At 38.7% G+C, this 18389-nt stretch overlaps 1 protein-coding gene across 1 annotated transcript in view; it reads left to right on the top strand.

Moving 5' to 3' along the window:
* Positions 1-12699, top strand: part of LOC148953769 (protein CFDP2-like) — a 118416-nt gene extending 105717 nt beyond the window's left edge. The window contains exon 4 of the mRNA XM_089085893.1: positions 12633-12699. Within this exon, the coding sequence (XP_088942019.1) occupies positions 12633-12699 (67 nt within the window). The remainder of the gene's footprint in view (positions 1-12632) is intronic.
* The last annotated feature ends 5690 nt before the right edge of the window (positions 12700-18389 follow it).

The raw sequence follows: 18389 nt of genomic DNA, 5'->3' as shown, positions 1-18389 counted from the left end.
AAAACCCCTATGCCTTCCCAAGGTCAGATCAAAATTTGCACTTTACTGAAAAAATACGAATGAATGTGTATTGTCAGTTTAATATACATATACTGATAGTAATGAAAATGTTAATATTACTTGATATATTAAATTTATAAAAGAAAAAACAAAGAAAAGTAAAGAACTCCATTGAACAAAAATGAGCAAAAACAAAATCAAATATTCTACCAAGCGCGAAACTACCACAAATCAGCATCGATAAATAAACGAAACCCAAAACGAACAGAAAAAATAAATCTGTTTAATTTCTTTGATAGCATGGATACACTTACGCTATTTTGATTTGAATAAATTTTAGAGCAGAAATAGCCCCGAAAGTTTGAACATAATACCCTCAGTCGTTCTTGGGATACGGCTGAGGTGCCTTATTTGGAATTAGCAATATCACAGTGTATTTTTATTTAATCTTAAGGCAACATTTAGTTTTTAAACATATTCGGCAAATGGGAGGGTGGGCGTGGGAGAGTGGGAGTGGAAGGGGGATTAGTTGCCGTCCAATCACTTCCGAATTTTATAAAAGGGCGGCAGCCCTTTCTATTTTCAATCAAATGAGCCCCTTTGGAAGTTCCCACGACAAATCCTGCGATACGAAGTGCCCTGGTCTAACAACAACAACAAAAAAATATCACTAATCACTTTCTACTATTAAAAAGGGTACTAGCCCTTTGGATATTGAATCGAATCAGCCCTTTTTTAAGTTTCTACGACAGAGATTTCAATAGAAACCATATATACCCCCAGGGCATAACTTAAAACCCTTTCCCTGGGGGTTGTGGGGGAGTTTCCCTCTCAAAAACACATTTCCAATCTGGAAATCAACTACGCTGAACAAATTGACTATCTCAAAAATTTTTATTGGATGTGTTTGGGGGAACAATGGGCGTAGGGGGGAGGTGCTAGTTGTTCATCAATCACTTTCGACTATTAAAAGGGGCACTAGCTCTTTGAATTTTTAATCAAATAAGCCCCTTTTGAAGTTTCTACGACAATGCTTTCTATAAAATCCTTATATACCCCCAGGGAATAACTTAAAACCCTTGCCCTGAGGGTTGTTGGGGGAGTTTCCTCCTCAAAAACATATTTTCTATCTGGAAATCAACTACGCTCAACAAAATTGCTATCTCAAAATTTTGATAGGATGTGTTTGGGTTAATGATGGGCGGAGAGGGCTAGTTGACCTCCAATCTTTTTCGACTATAGAAAAGGACACTTGCCCCTTGAATTTCTCTTCGAATGAGCCTGTTTTGAAGTTTCTACGACAACGCCTTCTTTAAGAACCTTATATGCCCCCAGGTCATAACTTAAAAACCCTTGCCCTGACGGTTGTTGGGGAGTGTCCTCCTCAAGAACATTTCTATCTGGAAATAAACTACGCTGAACAAAAAGGCTATCTCAAAATTTTGATTGGATGTGTTTGGGGGAATGATGGGCGTGTGGGAGGGGGCTAGTTGCCCTCCAATCACTTTCGACCATTAAAAAGGGCACTAGCCATTTGAATTTACAATCAAATTAGCCTTTTTTGAAGTTTATACGACAACGCCTTAAATAAAAACCTTATATGCTCCTTGGGCCTAACTTAAAACCCTTGCACTGAGGGTTGTGGGGGAGTGTCCTCCTCAAAAACATATTTTCTATCTGGAAATCAACTAGCCTACGTTGAACAAAATGGCTATCTCAAAATTTGGATTGAATGTGTTTGGGGGAAGTAGGGACGTGGGGGGCTAGGTGCCCTCCAATCACTTTCGATTATTAAAAAGAGCACTAGCGCTCTGAATTTTCAGTCGAATGAGCTTTGAAGTTCCACGGCTAAACAACGGCTTCTGTAAACCTTATCTGTCCCCAGGGCATAACTTAAAAGCATTGCCCTGAGGGTTGTGGGGGAGTGACCTCCTCAAAAACATATTTCTAGCTGGAAATCAACTACGCTGAACAAAATGGCTATCTTAAAATTTTGATTGGATGTGTTTGGGGGAATGATGGGCGTGTGTGGGGGGCCTAATTGCCCTCCAATCACTTTCGACTATTAAAAAGGACACTAGCCCTTTGAATTTCCAATCGAATGAGCCTGTTTTGAAGTTTCTACGACAACGCCTTCTATAAAATCTTATATGCCCCCAGGGCATAACTAAAAACCCTTGCCCTGAGGGTTTTGGGGGAGTGTCCTCCTCAAAAACATATTTTTATCGGGAAATCAATTACGCTGAACACAATGGCTATCTCAAAATTTTGATTGGATGTGTTTTGGGGAATGATGGGCTTGGGGGGGGGGCTAGTTGCCTTCCAATCACTTTAGACTATTAAAAAGGGCACTAGTCTATCCAATTTCCATCGAATGAGCCCTTGTTTCTACGACGACTCCTTCGATACGGAGTGCCCGGGTATGGAGAAAAAAAACAATAACAAAAACACATTGTGCCCACATCGTTCTTTACTTGGGCAGCGCTGGCACGCTGCCTATGATTTAAACATATGTTTCCCCTTTGTTGCTAAAAATATCTTGAGAACAAATGTCCCCTGGAAATAGATGTTTTCAAAGTACATACCAAATTAGGCACTAAACACGCCGTTCTAACGAGTGCCAAAAAAGGGGAATCTCAGGTGCCGTGCAATAGGTTATTTTTAGAATATGATTCGAGATAAAAATATTGGCTAAGGTTTCATGGACGACTTTCTTGGGGCGCTGTACCATTGGAAGGGAATGACCTTTCGAGTACTGGTGGGGTCAAGAACTCTAGAAAAAATATGAATGGGGTTTTGAGCGAAAAATGAAACGCTGAAAAAGAAAATGTCTTGAGGGATTTCGGCGAAAAATGTCAAAATGGTAATATCTGGCAGTGAGGGGTGCGCAATCATTACGTAAAGTGTGTACCGCCATTGAGCTAATGAAAAAAGAATGCTTTGGGAGTTTCGGGTGTCGTTACGTTACAAGCGGCAATTCCCCCATGGGTTCCTGTGGTAGGGCTACATAAAATTGCTTCAAGCATATTAGACCTGTCTTTTTGAAATGGGGTAAGTCATATGACGTCTTTGGAGTCCAGAGGGGTTTCTCATGGAGTCTTGCCAAGTTTTTTCTCTTTAATAGAACAGGTGACTGCACTCTGCAGGTGCGAGGGGCTGGTAGCTCCACTTATCTGGCCCTTTAATGGCGAGGGTGTGCGTTGTGATGTCAGAGGACATGCGCTAGAAACAGGGGTGAGGGTTTAGGAGCTTCTGTTATTATTAAAATTTGTGTATTATACGGACCACACTCCAAGTAATCATATAATATAAAACTGAAATCCGGGGAATCTTGCCAGCCGTAGCCTAGAAACAGTTGACCGCATTGTACAGCTTTTTCGCGTCAGAGGGCATGTCAAAGGATTTCTATGGGAAAAGGGAATGCATGTCACAGAAACCAGGGAGGGCATGTCACAGAAAGTAGTGAGGGTGTGTCATAGAAAAAAAGGGGTGGGTCATGGAATAAAAACACCTGACCTAACCTTTGAACTCTTGCCAAGAGCGGGAATGTCACCTAGAAACAGGTGTGTCGCGTTACGTCAGAGGTCATGTGCTTGAATTCTATGGGGAAAAGGATAGAGATGACTTTAAAACTCCATGCTAATTTCTCTAAGGATGACTTTGAAAGCAGAGTGGCCATACTACTTTGTACATTACACTGAGAGAAGAAGACGATACCCAAACTCTTGTTTGTACTGATTTTTGTTCGTTTCAAGCTTAAAATGCATATTCAATTTAAGTTTCCCTTGTTTTATATTTTTTTTTTATTCATTTACATTAATAGCTATTGTATTTTTCTTTGCATTGGTTGTTTATTTAAGTTCTGTTCGTTTTGGATTTCATTTATGCTTCAATAGCAAAATTTCTTTTTTTTTTCGTTTCAAGTTTGATTTGCATATCCAATTTAAACATTACTCGCTTTAAGATCTATTAATTAATTTATATCATTAATTGTTCATGCTTTTTTGTTATGATTGTTTATTTAATTTCTTTTCGTTTTGGGTTTCATTTATTCTTTAATAGTAATTTCTGGTTGTTTTAAGTTTGAATTTGAGCAGGTATTTGTATCTGCTGATCTTAAGTTTAAAATGGCCTTTACTTTTCTTTGAAAAGCCTTTTTTTCGGAAGGATTTTTTTAACTAGTTCCTTAAAACATTCATCTTAATACCCATAGCTTGCACTGTTGCAATAGTTGTACCAGCTTTAGGAGCAGTATGCGCATAGCACCTTTGGTTTCTTCAACATCCCTTCAACCCACGCTAAAAGTTTCAGCAGTGAATATCATCTACCGTTCCTGAAGCATTTCTGATGCATCCACTTGATAACCTGTATGGGCATAATGTATCTCGAATTAGTTTCATACAGTTTCTATATATTCCAGATTTTGTACCTTAATATCCTTAGTTTTAATAGTAGTAATAGCAGTAGTAGAGTTAATTGTAGAAGCCTAAGCTTTAGTGGCAGTAGTAGGAATAGAACTAGTAATACTAGTAACAGTAGTAGTAGCATGAGTAGAAAGCAGTAGCATTAAGATGCAAGTATATTCTTTCGGTTAGTTCAACATGCCTCACAACAAGCCCTGTTATTTTCAATTGCAAACACTAAACTGTTCCTAAGTTGTTGAAGGTACATCCTTTTGACAACCTGCATACAGACGGCGTGTTGTAATTCGGTTCACCTTCACCCCTCAAAATAGCTTGAAAATTTCACCTTCATATCCTTAGGCATAGTTGTAATGGTAGTCACAGCAGTAGCATTGATATTACTAGTAATAATGTTGAATAGCGGTAGTACTAGTAGCAGCAGTAGTATTATCATATTGCCTTCTGGTCAGTAGAACATCCCTCTCATCAAGTCCTGGAGGTTTCAACTTAATTAGTCATTGCTGATATGTCCTTTTGATAACCTGTATCTTCATATACTTCATGAAATTTTCATCACAATGCTCTAAGCTTTCCAATTAATTGCAATAGAAGTAATATTAGTATTAGTAGTAGCATTGAATGTAGCAATAACAGTAGTATTAGCAGTAGTGTGTACATATTGCCTTTTGGTTAGATGATTTTCCCCTTTAAGCATTCTCTGAAAGTTTCAACTTAATACTCAAAACAATTTTTGAGGTACGCTATTTTGACAGGGTACATGCACATAGTGTATTTTAATTTAGTACAAAAGCTCACTTGGTATCAAGTTTTCCATTTCAGGTCAACTAGAGGAGGTATGAAACTAAATTAAACAGTACTATTTGTGTCCAGATTTTTAAAAGGGTGTATGTTGTTAAAATTGCTGAAAATTTTTCTCCAGCATACAAATAGAAGGCCAAACCATAAAGGTTTAAAAAACGAAAAGATTTAAAGCGTTATTTCATTTTTCCTTGAAAAGACTATGTCAATATAAAACGAACAGAAATTAATTAAAAAAACTTTTTCCACAAAATAAGTTTTTCAAAGAAAAGTAAAGAACTCCATAAAACAAAAATTAGCAAAAATAAAATCTAATAATCTACCAAGCGTGAAACCACCACAAATCAGCATCAATAAATAAATGAAACCCAACACGAACAGAAATTACAATAAATAACCGAGTCAAACTCAATACAAGCAGAAATTAACATAAGTTTGGCGCAAAACCCCTATGCCCTCCCAAGCCCAGAACAAAATTTACACTTTACTGAAAAAATACAAATGAATGTGCATTGTCATTTTAATATACATATACTGATATTTAGTGATCAAAATGTTAATATTATTTGATTTATTAAATTTATAAAAGTAAAAACATTTATATTTGCAAATTTTGCAAGTGCAAATTTTGTTCTGGCCTTGGGAAGGCATAGGGGTTTTGCGCCCAACTTATGTTAATTTCTGGTTGTTTTGAGTTTCACTCGGTTATTTATTGTAATTTCTGCTCGTTTTGGGTTTCATTTATTTATCGATGCTGATTGGTTTTTGAAAATACATTTCTACCGGCAGGAGAAGCAAATATTTAAACATGAAAACAAATTTAAAAGCAATAAACCATAAAAAAGACAGCTAAAAACACGATAAAAAATAAAAGATGAAAATGTCATATTATCATATACGCAAAAAAGAACCATCTATTATAGAAAACTGGGGCTTCTAGCCTGCAACCCCTGAGGGTAGGGGAGGGAGGAGTGATAATAGATGGAATATAAGACATATCAAGAGCTTTTAAGGAGATACCCCTTTTTCACTAAGATAAATATATGGATATTTCGAATTATCCTAAAAATAGGTTCCAGCTCGCACCTACTAGCACTCATCTTCAGAGGATGCATTAACAATCGATGTAGTTTTTAGGCGTTATTAATTGAAGAAAATTTTTTCCACAAAATAAATTTTTCAAACAAAAGTAAAGTACTCCATTAAACAAAAATGAGCAAAAATAAAATCAAATATTCTACCAAGCGTGAAAGTACCACAAATCAGCATCGATAAATAAACGAAACCCAAAACGAACAGAAAAAAAAATCTGTTTAATTTCTTTGATAGCATGGATACACTTACGCTATTTTGATTTGAATAAATTATAAGAGCAGAAGTAGCCCCGAAAGTTTGAACATAATAACCTCAGTCGTTCTTGGGATACTGCTGAGATGCCTTATTTGGAATTAGCAATATAACAGTGAATTTTGATTTGATCTTAAGGCAACATTTAGTTTTTAAACATAATGGGCAAATAAGAGGGTAGGCGTGGGAGGGTGGGAGTGGAAGGGGGATTAGTTGCCCTCCATTCACTTTCGACTTTTAAAAAGGGCAGCAGCCCTTTCTATTTTCAATTGAAAGAACCCCTTTCGAAGTTCCCACGACAACTCCTTCGATACGAAGTGCCCTGGTCTAAATAACAACAACAACAAAAAATATCACTAGTCACTTTCGGCTATTTAAAAAGGTACTAGCCCTTTGTATTTCGAATCGAATGAGCCCTTTTTTAAGTTTCTACGACTGAGATTTCAATAAAAACCATATATCTTCCCAGGGCATAACTTAAAACCCTTGTCCTGAGGGTTGTGGGGGAGTTTCATTCTCAAAAACACATTTCCTATCTGGAAATCAACTACACTGAACAAAATGACTATCTCAAAATTTTGATTGGATGTAGTTGGGGGAATAATGGGCGCAGGGGGGGGGGGAGCTAGTTGCCCATCAATCACTTTCGACTATTAAAAAGGGCGCTAGCTCTTTGAATTTCTAATCAAATGAACCCCTTTTGAAGTTTCTACGACAACACCTTCTATAAAAACCTTATATACCCCCAGGGCATAACTTAAAACCCTTGCCCTGAGGGTTTTGGGGGAGTGTCCTCCTCAAAAGTATATTTTCTATCTGGAAATCAACTACGCTCAACAAAATTGCTATTTCAAAATTTTAATTTGATGTGTTTGGGGGAATGATGGGCGGGGGGGGGGGCTAGTTGACCTCCAATGTTTTTTGACTATTGGAAAGGACACTTGCCCTTTGAATTTGTAATCGAATGAGCCTGTTTTGAAGTTTCTACGACAACGCCTTCTATAAAAACTTTATATACCCCCAGGGCATAACTTAAAACCCTTGCCCTGACGGTTGTTGGGGACTGTCCTCCTCAAGAACATTTCTATCTGGAAATCAAATACGCTGAACAAAATGGCTATATCAAAATTTTGATTGGATGTGTTTGGTGGAATGATGGGCGTGGGGGGGCCTAGTTGCCCTCTAATCACTTTCGACTATTAAAAAGGGCACTGGCCTTTTGAATTCCCAATCGAATGAGCCTGTTTTGAGGTTTTTACGACAACGCCTTCAATAAAAACCTTATATGCTCCCAGGGCATAACTTAAAACCCTTGCCCTGAGGGTTGTGGGGAGTGTCCTCCTCAAAAACATATTTTCTATCTGGAAATCAACTAGCCAACATTGAATAATATGGCTATCTCAAAATTTGGATTGAATGTGTTTGGGGGACTCAGGGACGTGGGAAGGGCTAGGTGCCCTCCAATCACTTTCGATTATTAAAAAGGACACTAGCCCTCTGAATTTCCAATCGAATGAGTTTTGAAGTTTCTACGACAACGGCTTCTATAAAGACCTTATGTGCCCCCAGGGCGTAACTTAAAACTCTTGCCCTGAGGGTTGTGGGGGAGTATCCTCCTCAAAAACATGTTTTTATCTGGAAATCAACTACGCTGAACAAAATAGCTATCTCAAACTTTTGATTGGATGCGTTTGGGGGAATGATTGGCTTGTGGGGTGGTCTAGTTGCCCTCCAATCACTTTCGACTATTAAAAAGGGCACTATCCCTTTGAATTTCCAATCGAATGAGTCTGTTTTGAAGTTTCTACGACAACCCCTTCTATAAAACCTTATATGCCCCCGGGCATAACTAAAAACCCTTGCCCTGAGGGTTTTGGGGGAGTGTCCTCCTCAAAAACATATTTTTTATCCTGAAATCAACTACGCTGAACAAAATGGCTATCTCAAATTTTGGTTTGGTTGTGTTTGGGGGAATGATGGGCGTGGAGGGGGGGGAGGCTAGTTGCCCTCCAATCACTTTCGACTAGTAAAAAGGGCACTAGCCACTTCACAATTTCCAATTGAATGAGTCCTAGTTTCTACGACGACTCCTTCGATACGAAGTGTCCGGGAATGGAAAAAAAACAGAAACAAAAACACATTGTGCCCACATCGCTCTTTACTTAGGCAGGGCTAGCGCGCTGCCTATGATTTAAACATATATTTCCCCTTTATTGCTAAAAATATCTTGAGAACAAATGTCCCCTGGAAATAGATGCTTTCAATGTACATGCCAAAATTGGCACTAAACACGCCGTTCTAACGAGTGCCAAAAAATGGGGAATCTCAGGTGTCGTGCAATAGGTTATTCTTAGAATATGGTTCGAGATACAAAATATTGGCCAAGGTTTCATAGACGACTTGCTTGGGGCGCTGTACCATTGGAAGGGAATGACCTTTCGAGTCCTGGCGAGATCAAGAACTCTAGAAAAAATATGAATGGGGTTTTGAGTGAAAAATGAAACGCTGACAAAGAAAATATCTTGAGGGTTTTCGGCGAAAAATGTCAAAATGGTATTATATGGCAGTGAGGGATGCGCAATCATTACGTAAAGTGTGTACCGCCATTGAGCTAATGAAAAAAGAATTCTTTGGGAGTTTCGTGTCTCGTTACGTTACAAGTGGCGATTCCCCCATGGGTTCCTGTGGTAGGGTTACACAAAATTGCGTCAAGCATGTTAGACCTGTCTTTTTGAAATGGGGTAAGTTGTATGATGTCATTGGAGTCCAGATTGGTTTGTCATGGAGTCTTGCCAAGTTTGTTCCCTTTAATAGAACAGGTGACTGCACTCTGCAGGTGCGAGGGGCTGGTAGCTCCACTTATCTGCCCTTTAATGGTGAGGGTGTGTCGCGTGATGTAACATACGCTTGAAACGAGGGTGTGTGTTGTGATGTCAGAGGGCATGCACTAGAAATAGGGGTGAGGGGTTAGGAGCTTCTATTGTTATTAAATGGATAGTATGGATAGTTTGGTAGTAGTAGTGGTGGTAGTTGTAGTAATATTGGTAGCATGCAAACATTGCCATTTTGACCATTTCCCCTATGATTTTCTTGTTTCCTTTTCTAAATTAATACTCAGTTATTCCTATGTTACACCCTTTTGACAATCCAAGCACACGTCACTTGTTTTGATTTAGTTCAACACTCCCCCCAACATTCTCTCAAAAGCTCACCTGAATGCCATTCATCTTCTTGGAAAAGTAAAGTTGAAACATGCATACCTTTCTAGATAACATATACTATGTCTAAGCAATGAACGAATCGCCTAACTTACAGCCCTTGTCCTAAGGACTCTAGGAAGGTTGACATCCCCAAAGACATAATTACTCGACCTTTCAACAATGCTGAACAGTATAGCTCTCTTAAAATTTCGACCGGATATATCTTGGGGAATAATAGGCTTGGGGTGGGAGGATTGTCTTCCATTCACTTTTGACTCTTAAAAAGGGCACTAAGACGTCCAAATTCCAATCAAATTAGCACCATCCGATCCAAAGTTTATACGACCATCCGTTCCATAAAAACCTTAAATGCCCCAGGGCATAACTTACAACCCTTGCTTATAGGCCCTGGAGAATTGTGCCTACCCTCAAGACATCGTTATATGGTTTTCGGACTATTGGTAAAATGGGAAATTAGGGAGGGAGGCTAGCTGTTCTCTATCGTATTAGACTCTTAAAAGAGAACTAAAGCTGTACCTTTCCAATAAAATGAACCTCTTCTAAATTTCACACGACAACCCTATCCATCAAAACCTTATATGCCCCTAGGGTATAAACTACAATCCTCACTCTCAGATTCTGGGGGTTTCTGTCAACAGCAAAAACCATATTCTTAGATCTTTGGACTATTTTTGAACAAATGGCTATCTCAAAGTTTCTGTAGATTTATTTGTGGAATTAAGGCCGTGGGGGGGAGGGTGGCTGCCCCGATCAATTTGACTCTTGAAAAGGGCAGTAGAACATCGAATTTCCAATCCAACAAGCCCCCTCCGGAGTTTAAACGACCACCCTTTCCATAAGAACCTTATATGCCCTCTGGGTATAACTTACAATCCTTGCCCTGAGGGTTGTTTGGGGCTTGTCATCCTCAAAGACTTAATTTCCAGACCTTTAAACTACGCTGAACAAAGGTGATATATAAAAGTTTATTAGATGTGTTTTGGGAATTGATGGGCCTTGGGGGGAGGGGGTCATGTTGCCATCCGGTCACTTTTGACCATTGAAAACGACACTTTCCCTTTCAATTTCCAACAGAATGAGCTTTTTTTAAGTTCGTGCGACAACAAATGGCATCTCAAAATTTCCGTCAGATACATTTTGGGAAAATACGAGATGGGTAACTTTCCTCGGATCACTTTGAATCTTAAAAAAAGCGCTAGACCTTCTAATTACTAATCCAACGACCCCCTCCGAAGTATATACGACCGCTCTTTTTATAAGAAATTTTTATGCCCCCAGGATATAACTTACAACCCTTGCCCTGAGGGCTGTGGGGGTTGTCATCTTAAAATGCATAAATTCTGGACCTTTCGACTATGCTGATCATAATGACTTAAAATTTTGATTGAATGTGTTTGGGGTAATGTTGGGCGTTGGAGGAGTGTTAGTTGACCTCCAATCACTCTCAACTATTAAAAGGGCACTAGCTTTTTCAATTTCCAATCGAATTTAGTCCTTTTTAAAGTTTCTACGACAACCTCTTCGATCCGAAGTTCCCTGGTATAAAACGAACCAAAAAAAAAAAATATATATTGTGCTCACGTCGTTCTTTACGTAGGAAGCGCTATTGCACTGTCTATGATGACTGATCACTAAGAATACAGATTACTCTTGTCACTGTTATCTATGCCTTTAAGTAATTTCTATTTTCTTTTCAGATGTTACTGATTTTACTGATTATATCAGTATTTCGCTTTTATGGATCAACACCTTTCAGTTACCAAAAACGTCCATGGAATATCAGACGACAGGATGTAGAGAAAATTCAGCTACAAAATAATCATTCTGGGGAAGATGTTTATGTAGAATATCTAAGATTCCTTTACTTAGCGTAGCCGTAAAGCTTCAGCTTAAATTTCCCAAGCAAAGCGTGTTTACTCACAGTTGTACCCTTCATGGAACTTTATAGAGATTTTTTTCCTATTTTGACAAGTGAATTTATATAGACCATGAGTAATATTGATACAAAAGTATCCTAAAGTGCATCATTCATAAGTGTGCTGTAAAATTTTGTTTGTCGGTTAAGACTTAGTTCAACTGATTTTAAAATTAATCCAGCATAATTAACCTAGAAAATCAACTGAGTCATACAAGAACAGTCATAAAGTGAAAGAAAAACCTCAGGGAGGGTGGAAAAGGGAATATGGGCTATTAAACGACTTGTCCTGGATTCTGCTTGTTTGGAATCAATGATGTTTTCATTAATTAGATGGATTTATATGTCTCTTTTCACGTTTGTACCTGTTTATGTTGTGATTTTATTTAATTTTTTTGTTGTTGATTTTTCTGCTTCTTTAAGCTGGGAAGCTTTTATTTAGCATAATTTAATAAAATCTATGTTTGACGAATTTGAGCAACTAATAGAAAATTTGAGCAACTAATTCTACCACGTACTGAGTGCCATGCCACTGGTGAGATCTTGGGAGTTCAATTTAGATTTCTTATGGTATTTCAGCAAAAAAAAACCTTATAAAATCCTAAAAAAGCTTAGTCTCGATGAGGCTTTAGCAACTATTTCAGCGATGGCAGTGGCGTCACGAGATTAAACAAAAATGAATATTAGCAAGCACAGAGACAGAACATAGGTTACCCAGTTTATCTTTTGATGTGCTGTAATATAGCCTACCGTTGTCAATATTCTCGTAAGCTCCAGAATGTTGTATGTTAATTGGCTTATAATTCAATTTCTGTAGTGTACTTAGAGTTTGCTCTGTTTCAGTGACATTTTAATGCAAAGTTTTTTCTTTTTCCTCTGTGCCTCTGCTTGAATTTCTTCAAACTTTAAATCATAAGACTTTTTTAGGAGACCGAATAAACGTCTCTTTAAGAATTTAGATGGCGGTAATGTCAAATTTGTGAACTCAGGTTAAATGACTGGATTTTATCGTGAATTATTGCCATTACTAGGGCATAATGAAACCTTGGGTAGTCCAATTTTCAATTCTTTAGCAGAAAAAATCTGCGCGGGATCATAAATACAGCTAAACTTCGATGAGGCAGTGGTAGCTATTTTTGCGCCAGCAAAGTCACCTAAATATGAGACAAAAAGAGAATATTAGCAAGCACAAATACAGACAATAGCCCACCTAGGTTAGCTTTTGATATAGAGCTACTCATTTCTAACATTCCCATAAGCTCCTGAAGACTTTATGGTAACTGGATCATAATTCGAAATTTATTGAGTCGCATGAATTTGATCTGTTTCAATGCAACGTTTCAAGATTACAGGTGACTAAAATCATTTTAATGTTACCCTTACATTGGAGAATGATGCAGACACTACACGTAGAGTAATGGTGCGACTGAAGGAGTACACTGAGGTCTACGGCTCAGTAGGGCCTACCCCAGGCCACTCACAGTATGTCTCCAAGTGATCGATAGGGGAAAATCCCACTGATATATAGGGCGCCTCCATAGGAGGCGTGGACCAAGGAGACCTTGAACCTGAGGGCCTATAATAGAAATTGGACCATATAAATTATCGTGGGATATAAATTAATGTTGAGGAGGAAGACGGCCCCTTAAATTTGCACTCAGCAGGGCACACCTGTATGTGGACACGCCTTGTAATCTACATACCTTCTTCCAGCAGTGGATTAAAATGGCTAATTCCCTAGTGCACAATTTGCCTTGAAAAATTTCCCACCCTGGAAACTCCCCATCCAATGGGAAATTTTCCCCGTGGAAAATCTCCCCCCGAAAAAAAAATTCTCCCCTTCTTGAGAGATCTATGCATACTTCTCAATAACAAATACTACATGTAAACAATGGGCAAACCAGATAACTTAAAGACCTGTCCCTAGGGGCTGTGGGGGTCATTTTATCTCCAAAGGCATAGTTATTCCAACTTTCAGCTATGCTGAACAAAACGGCCATCTTAAAATTGTGACCAGACGATTTTTCTAAAATAGGGGCGTGGGAGGGGGCCTTGTGGCCCTCCAATATTTTTGGTCACTCAAAAAGGGCACTGGAACTTTTAGTTTTCGTTCGAATAAGCCCTCTTCCAATATTCTAGGACCACTGGGTCGATAGGTTAACCCCTGGGGAAAAAAAACAACAAATGAACACGGATCCGTGATCTTTCTTCTGTCAAAAAATTCAAAATTCCAAATTTTTTGAAAATCCTTCTTTTTTGAAAATCAGGCAAATGTTTTCAGGCTCATAGATTTTGATGGGTAAGACTAAACTTAATGAAACTTATATATTTGAAATCATTGTAATAAGCCAATTTTTCTGATATATCTTTTGTATCAAAGTTCTGTTTCTTATAGTTTTACTTACTACTGAGCCGAGTCACTCATTACTTGGAGTTTGCTATCACGAACTGTCTGGTTCATGGATTTATTAGTCATCAGACAATAAATTATATTTTAAAACTGGCATGTTTTCGCGTGCTAACAGATGCGATGTCTTGTCAAACAGTTCGTGGTAACGAACTGTAAGTAAGGAGCGACCTGGCTCAATAGTAACCGAAACAGGCTGGAAATTGCCATGGAGTATTACGATCTAACAATAAAATAGTAAGTCATGCTGCTCAAATAAAACGTCTGCCAGGATATTCAAACGTTTGAAAAAGCTGGAGTAATGATGATGGGCGCCACAGGGTAACATATGCCAGCCGCAGAGTGCCACGAGCCATCAGAAGAAACGCTATTAGGAACTTTTGTTTAAGTTTAGACGGTCGATTTTAGTTTACAAGTTTTATACGGCTATTTTTTATCAGAAGAAACATCATTGGGAATTTTCCTCTAAGTTTAAACGGTCAATTTTAGTTTATACGGTTATTTTTCGTAGGAAAATGGCTGAAAATGTTTCATGAATGATAGTATGTTCCACAGGATGTCATGGGTTTATCATAAAGGGTTGGGAGTGTGAGAAATCCCATGCCAATCATGCCCACCATTTCCCCAAACATATCCAACTAAACTCTTTGAGGTATCCATTTTTTTCCAGCGTAGTTGATTTCCAGATAGAAAATATATTTTTGAGAAGGACACTCCCCCACAACCCTCAAGGCAAGGGTTTTAAGTTATACCCTGGGGGCATATAAGGTTTTTATAGAAGGTGTTGTCGTACAAACTTCAAAAAAGGCTTATTCGATTGGAAATTCAAAAAGCTAGTGCCCTTTTTAATAGTCGAAAGTGATTGGAGGGCAACTAGCCCCCCACGCCCATTCTTCCCCCAAACACATCCAATCAAAATTTTGAGATAGCAATTTTGTTCAGCGTAGTTGATTTCCAGATAAAAAATATTTTGGAGGACACTTTGAGGAGGACACTCCCCCACAACCCTCAGGACAAGGGATTTAAGTTGTGCCCTGAGAGCAAATAAGAACGATGTTGGCACAATATACTATTTATTATTATTTTTTTTACTTTAGAGCCGGGCACTTCATATGAAAGGGGTCGTTACAGAAACTTCAAAAGGAGCTCATTTGAATAGAAATTGACAGTTCTAGTGCCCTTTTTGATTGTCAAAAGTGATCGGAGGGCAACTAGCCCCTCTCCCCCCCACGCCCATTATTTCCCCCAAACACATCCAATCAAAATTTTGAGATAGCGATTGTGTTCAGCTTAGTTGATTTTAAAATAGATAATATGTTTTTCAGGAGGAAACTCAGCCACAACCCTCAGGGCAAGGGTTTTAAGTTATGCCCTGTGGGCATATAAAAACGATGTTGGCACAATGTATTATTTATTAGTTTTTTCCTTAGAGCAGGGCACTTCGTATAGAAGAAGTTGTCGTAGTAACTTCGAAAAGCGCTCATTCAATTTGGAATTGGAGTGGCTTGTGCCCTTTTTAATAGTCGAAAGTGATTGGAAGGCGACTAACATCCCTTCCACACCCACCAGTTCCCGAAATGCAATCAATCAAAATTTGGAGATAGCCATTTTGTTTAGCGTAGTTGATTTCCAGATAGAAACTATTATTTGAGGACAGTCCCCCACAGCCCTTAGGGCAAGGGTTGTAAGTTATGCCCCGGGGGCATATAAGGTTCTTTATATAAGGCGTTGTCGTAGATACTTTAAAAAAAGCTCATTCGATTGGAAATTAGTTCTGGAAATAAGGTTTTTGAGGATGACAAACCCCCCACAGCCCTCAGGGCAAGGGTTGTAACTTATGGCCAGGGGGCATATAAGGTTTATATTTAACATGTTATCGTAGAAACTTCAAAAAGGGCTCATTCGATTGGAAATTGAAATGGTTAGTGCCCTTTTTAATAGTCGAAAGTGATTGGAGAGCAACTAACACCCCTCCCACGCCCACCATTCCCCAAACACATCCAATAAAGATTTTGAAATAGCCCTTTTGTTCGACGCAGTTCAAAGTTCAGGAAATTATACCTTTGAGCAGGACACTCCCCCAGAGTCTTCATGGCAAGGGTTATAAGTTATGCCCGGGTGGCATATAAGGTTTTAATTGAAATGTTTGTCGTAGAAACTTGAAAAAGGGTTCATTCGATTGGAAATTCGAAGGGCTAGTGCCCTTTTTTAATAGTCGAAAGGGATTTGAAGGCAACTAACCCCCCTCTCACGCCCATCTTTTTTCCAAACACACCCAATCAATATTTTAGATAGCCTTTTTATTCAACGTAGTTGAAAGTTTCGGAAAATAGGTCTTTAAGTTTAAGGATGACAATTCCCCCCCCCCCCCTCCCCAAAGCCCTTCAGGCAAGGGTTGTAAGTTATGCCCTGGGGGCGTATAAGGTTTTTATTGAAAGCGTAGAAACTTCAAAAGGAATCATTCAGTTGGAAATTAAATGGGCTACTGCCTTTTTTAATATTTCAAAGTGATTGGAGAGTGACTTACGCCCCTCTCACACCCACCATTATTTGAGATACAATTTTGAGATATCCATTTTGTTCAACGTAGTTGCAAGTTCTTGAAATTAGGTCTTTTAGGATGATAACCCCCTCGGAGTCCTCAATGCAAGGGTTGTTAGTTATGCCCTGGGGGCATATAAAGCTTATATAGAAAGTTATTATAAAAATTTCAAAAAGGGATCATTTGATTGGAAATTGAAAATGCACTTTTTAATACTAAAAAACGATTGGAGAGCTTCTATTCTCTTTCTCATGTCAACCCGTACCCCAAACGTATTCAATCTAAGTTGCGAGAGAACTAGTTTATCCAAAGTAATATTAGTATCAAGAAGTTGTGTATTTAATACTAACATACCACCCAGAGCCTCAAGGGCAAAGTGTGTAAGTTCTGCCCTAGGGGCATATAAGGTTCTTATAGATAGAGTTGTCGTAAAACTTCAAAAGGGGCTCATTGGATTTGAAGTTGAGAGGGCTAGTGCCCTTTTTAATATTCGAAAGTGATTGGATGGTAACTAACCACCCTTTAACGCCTACCATTCCTCCAAAAACATCCAATCAAAATTTTCAGATTGCCATTTTGTTCAACGTAGTAGAAACTTCTGGAAATTGGGTCTTTGAGAATGACATCCCCCCAGCACTCAGGGTAACGGTCGTAAGTTATGCTCTGGGGGTATATAAGATTTTTTTTGAAAGTTTTGTTCCTAGAAACTTCAAAAGGGCTCATTTAATTGCAACGGGGACACTCGGGGACACTCGAGAACGAGACAAGAAATGTGGACTAAGTAAAGAAGAGGGCTCCCCCCCAACCATCAGGGCAAGGGTTTTAAGTTATTCCCTGGGGGTATATAAGAACGATGTTGGCACAATATATTATTTATTAATTTTTTCTTTAGAGCAGGGCACTTCGTATCGAAGAAGTTGTCGTAGAAACTTCGAAAAGTGGTTTGTGCCCTTTTTAATATTCGGAAGTGATTGGAAGGCGACTAACACCCCTTCCACGCCCACCGTTTCCCGAAACACATCCAATGAAAATTTTGAGATAGCCATTTTGTTCAGCGTAGTTGATTTCCAGATAGAAATTATGTTTTTGAGGACAGTCCCCAATAACCCTTAGGGCAACGGTTGTAAGTTATGCCTTGGGGATATATAAGGTTTTTATAGAAGGCATTGTCGTAGAAACTTTAAAAAGGGCTGATTCGATGGAAATTCAAACAGCTAGTGCCTTTTTAATAGTCGAAAGTGATTAGAGGGCAACTAACCCGCCTCTCACGCCCCTCTTTTCCCCAAACACATCTAATCAAAAGTTTGAGATAGCCATTTTATTCGACGTGGTTTTAAGTTTTGGAAATTAGGCCTTTGAGGATGACAACCCCCTCCCCCCACAGCCCTTGGGACAAGGGTTTTAAATTATGCCCAGGGGGCATATAAAGTTTTTATATAGTGCGGTGTCGTAGAAACTTCAAAAAGGGCTCATTCGATTGGAAATTGAAATGGCTAAAGCCCTTTATAATAGTCGAAAGTGATTGGAAAGCAGCTAACCTCCCTTCCACGCCTACCATTTCCTCAAACAGATCCAATAGAGAGTTTGAGATTGCCATTTTGTTCCACGCAGTTCAAAGTTCAGGAAATTATACCTTTGAGCAAGACAGTCCCCCCACAGTCTTCAGGTCAAGGGTCACAAGTTATGCCCTGGGGGCATATAAGGTTTTTATTGGAATATTTGTCGTAGAAACTTG

Source organism: Artemia sp. Qi Xiang Cuo, chromosome 3 (genome assembly GCF_049724085.1).
Source record: "Artemia sp. Qi Xiang Cuo chromosome 3, ASM4972408v1, whole genome shotgun sequence".
Lineage (NCBI taxonomy): Eukaryota > Metazoa > Arthropoda > Branchiopoda > Anostraca > Artemiidae > Artemia > Artemia sp. Qi Xiang Cuo.
This window is presented reverse-complemented; position numbering and strand designations above follow the sequence as displayed.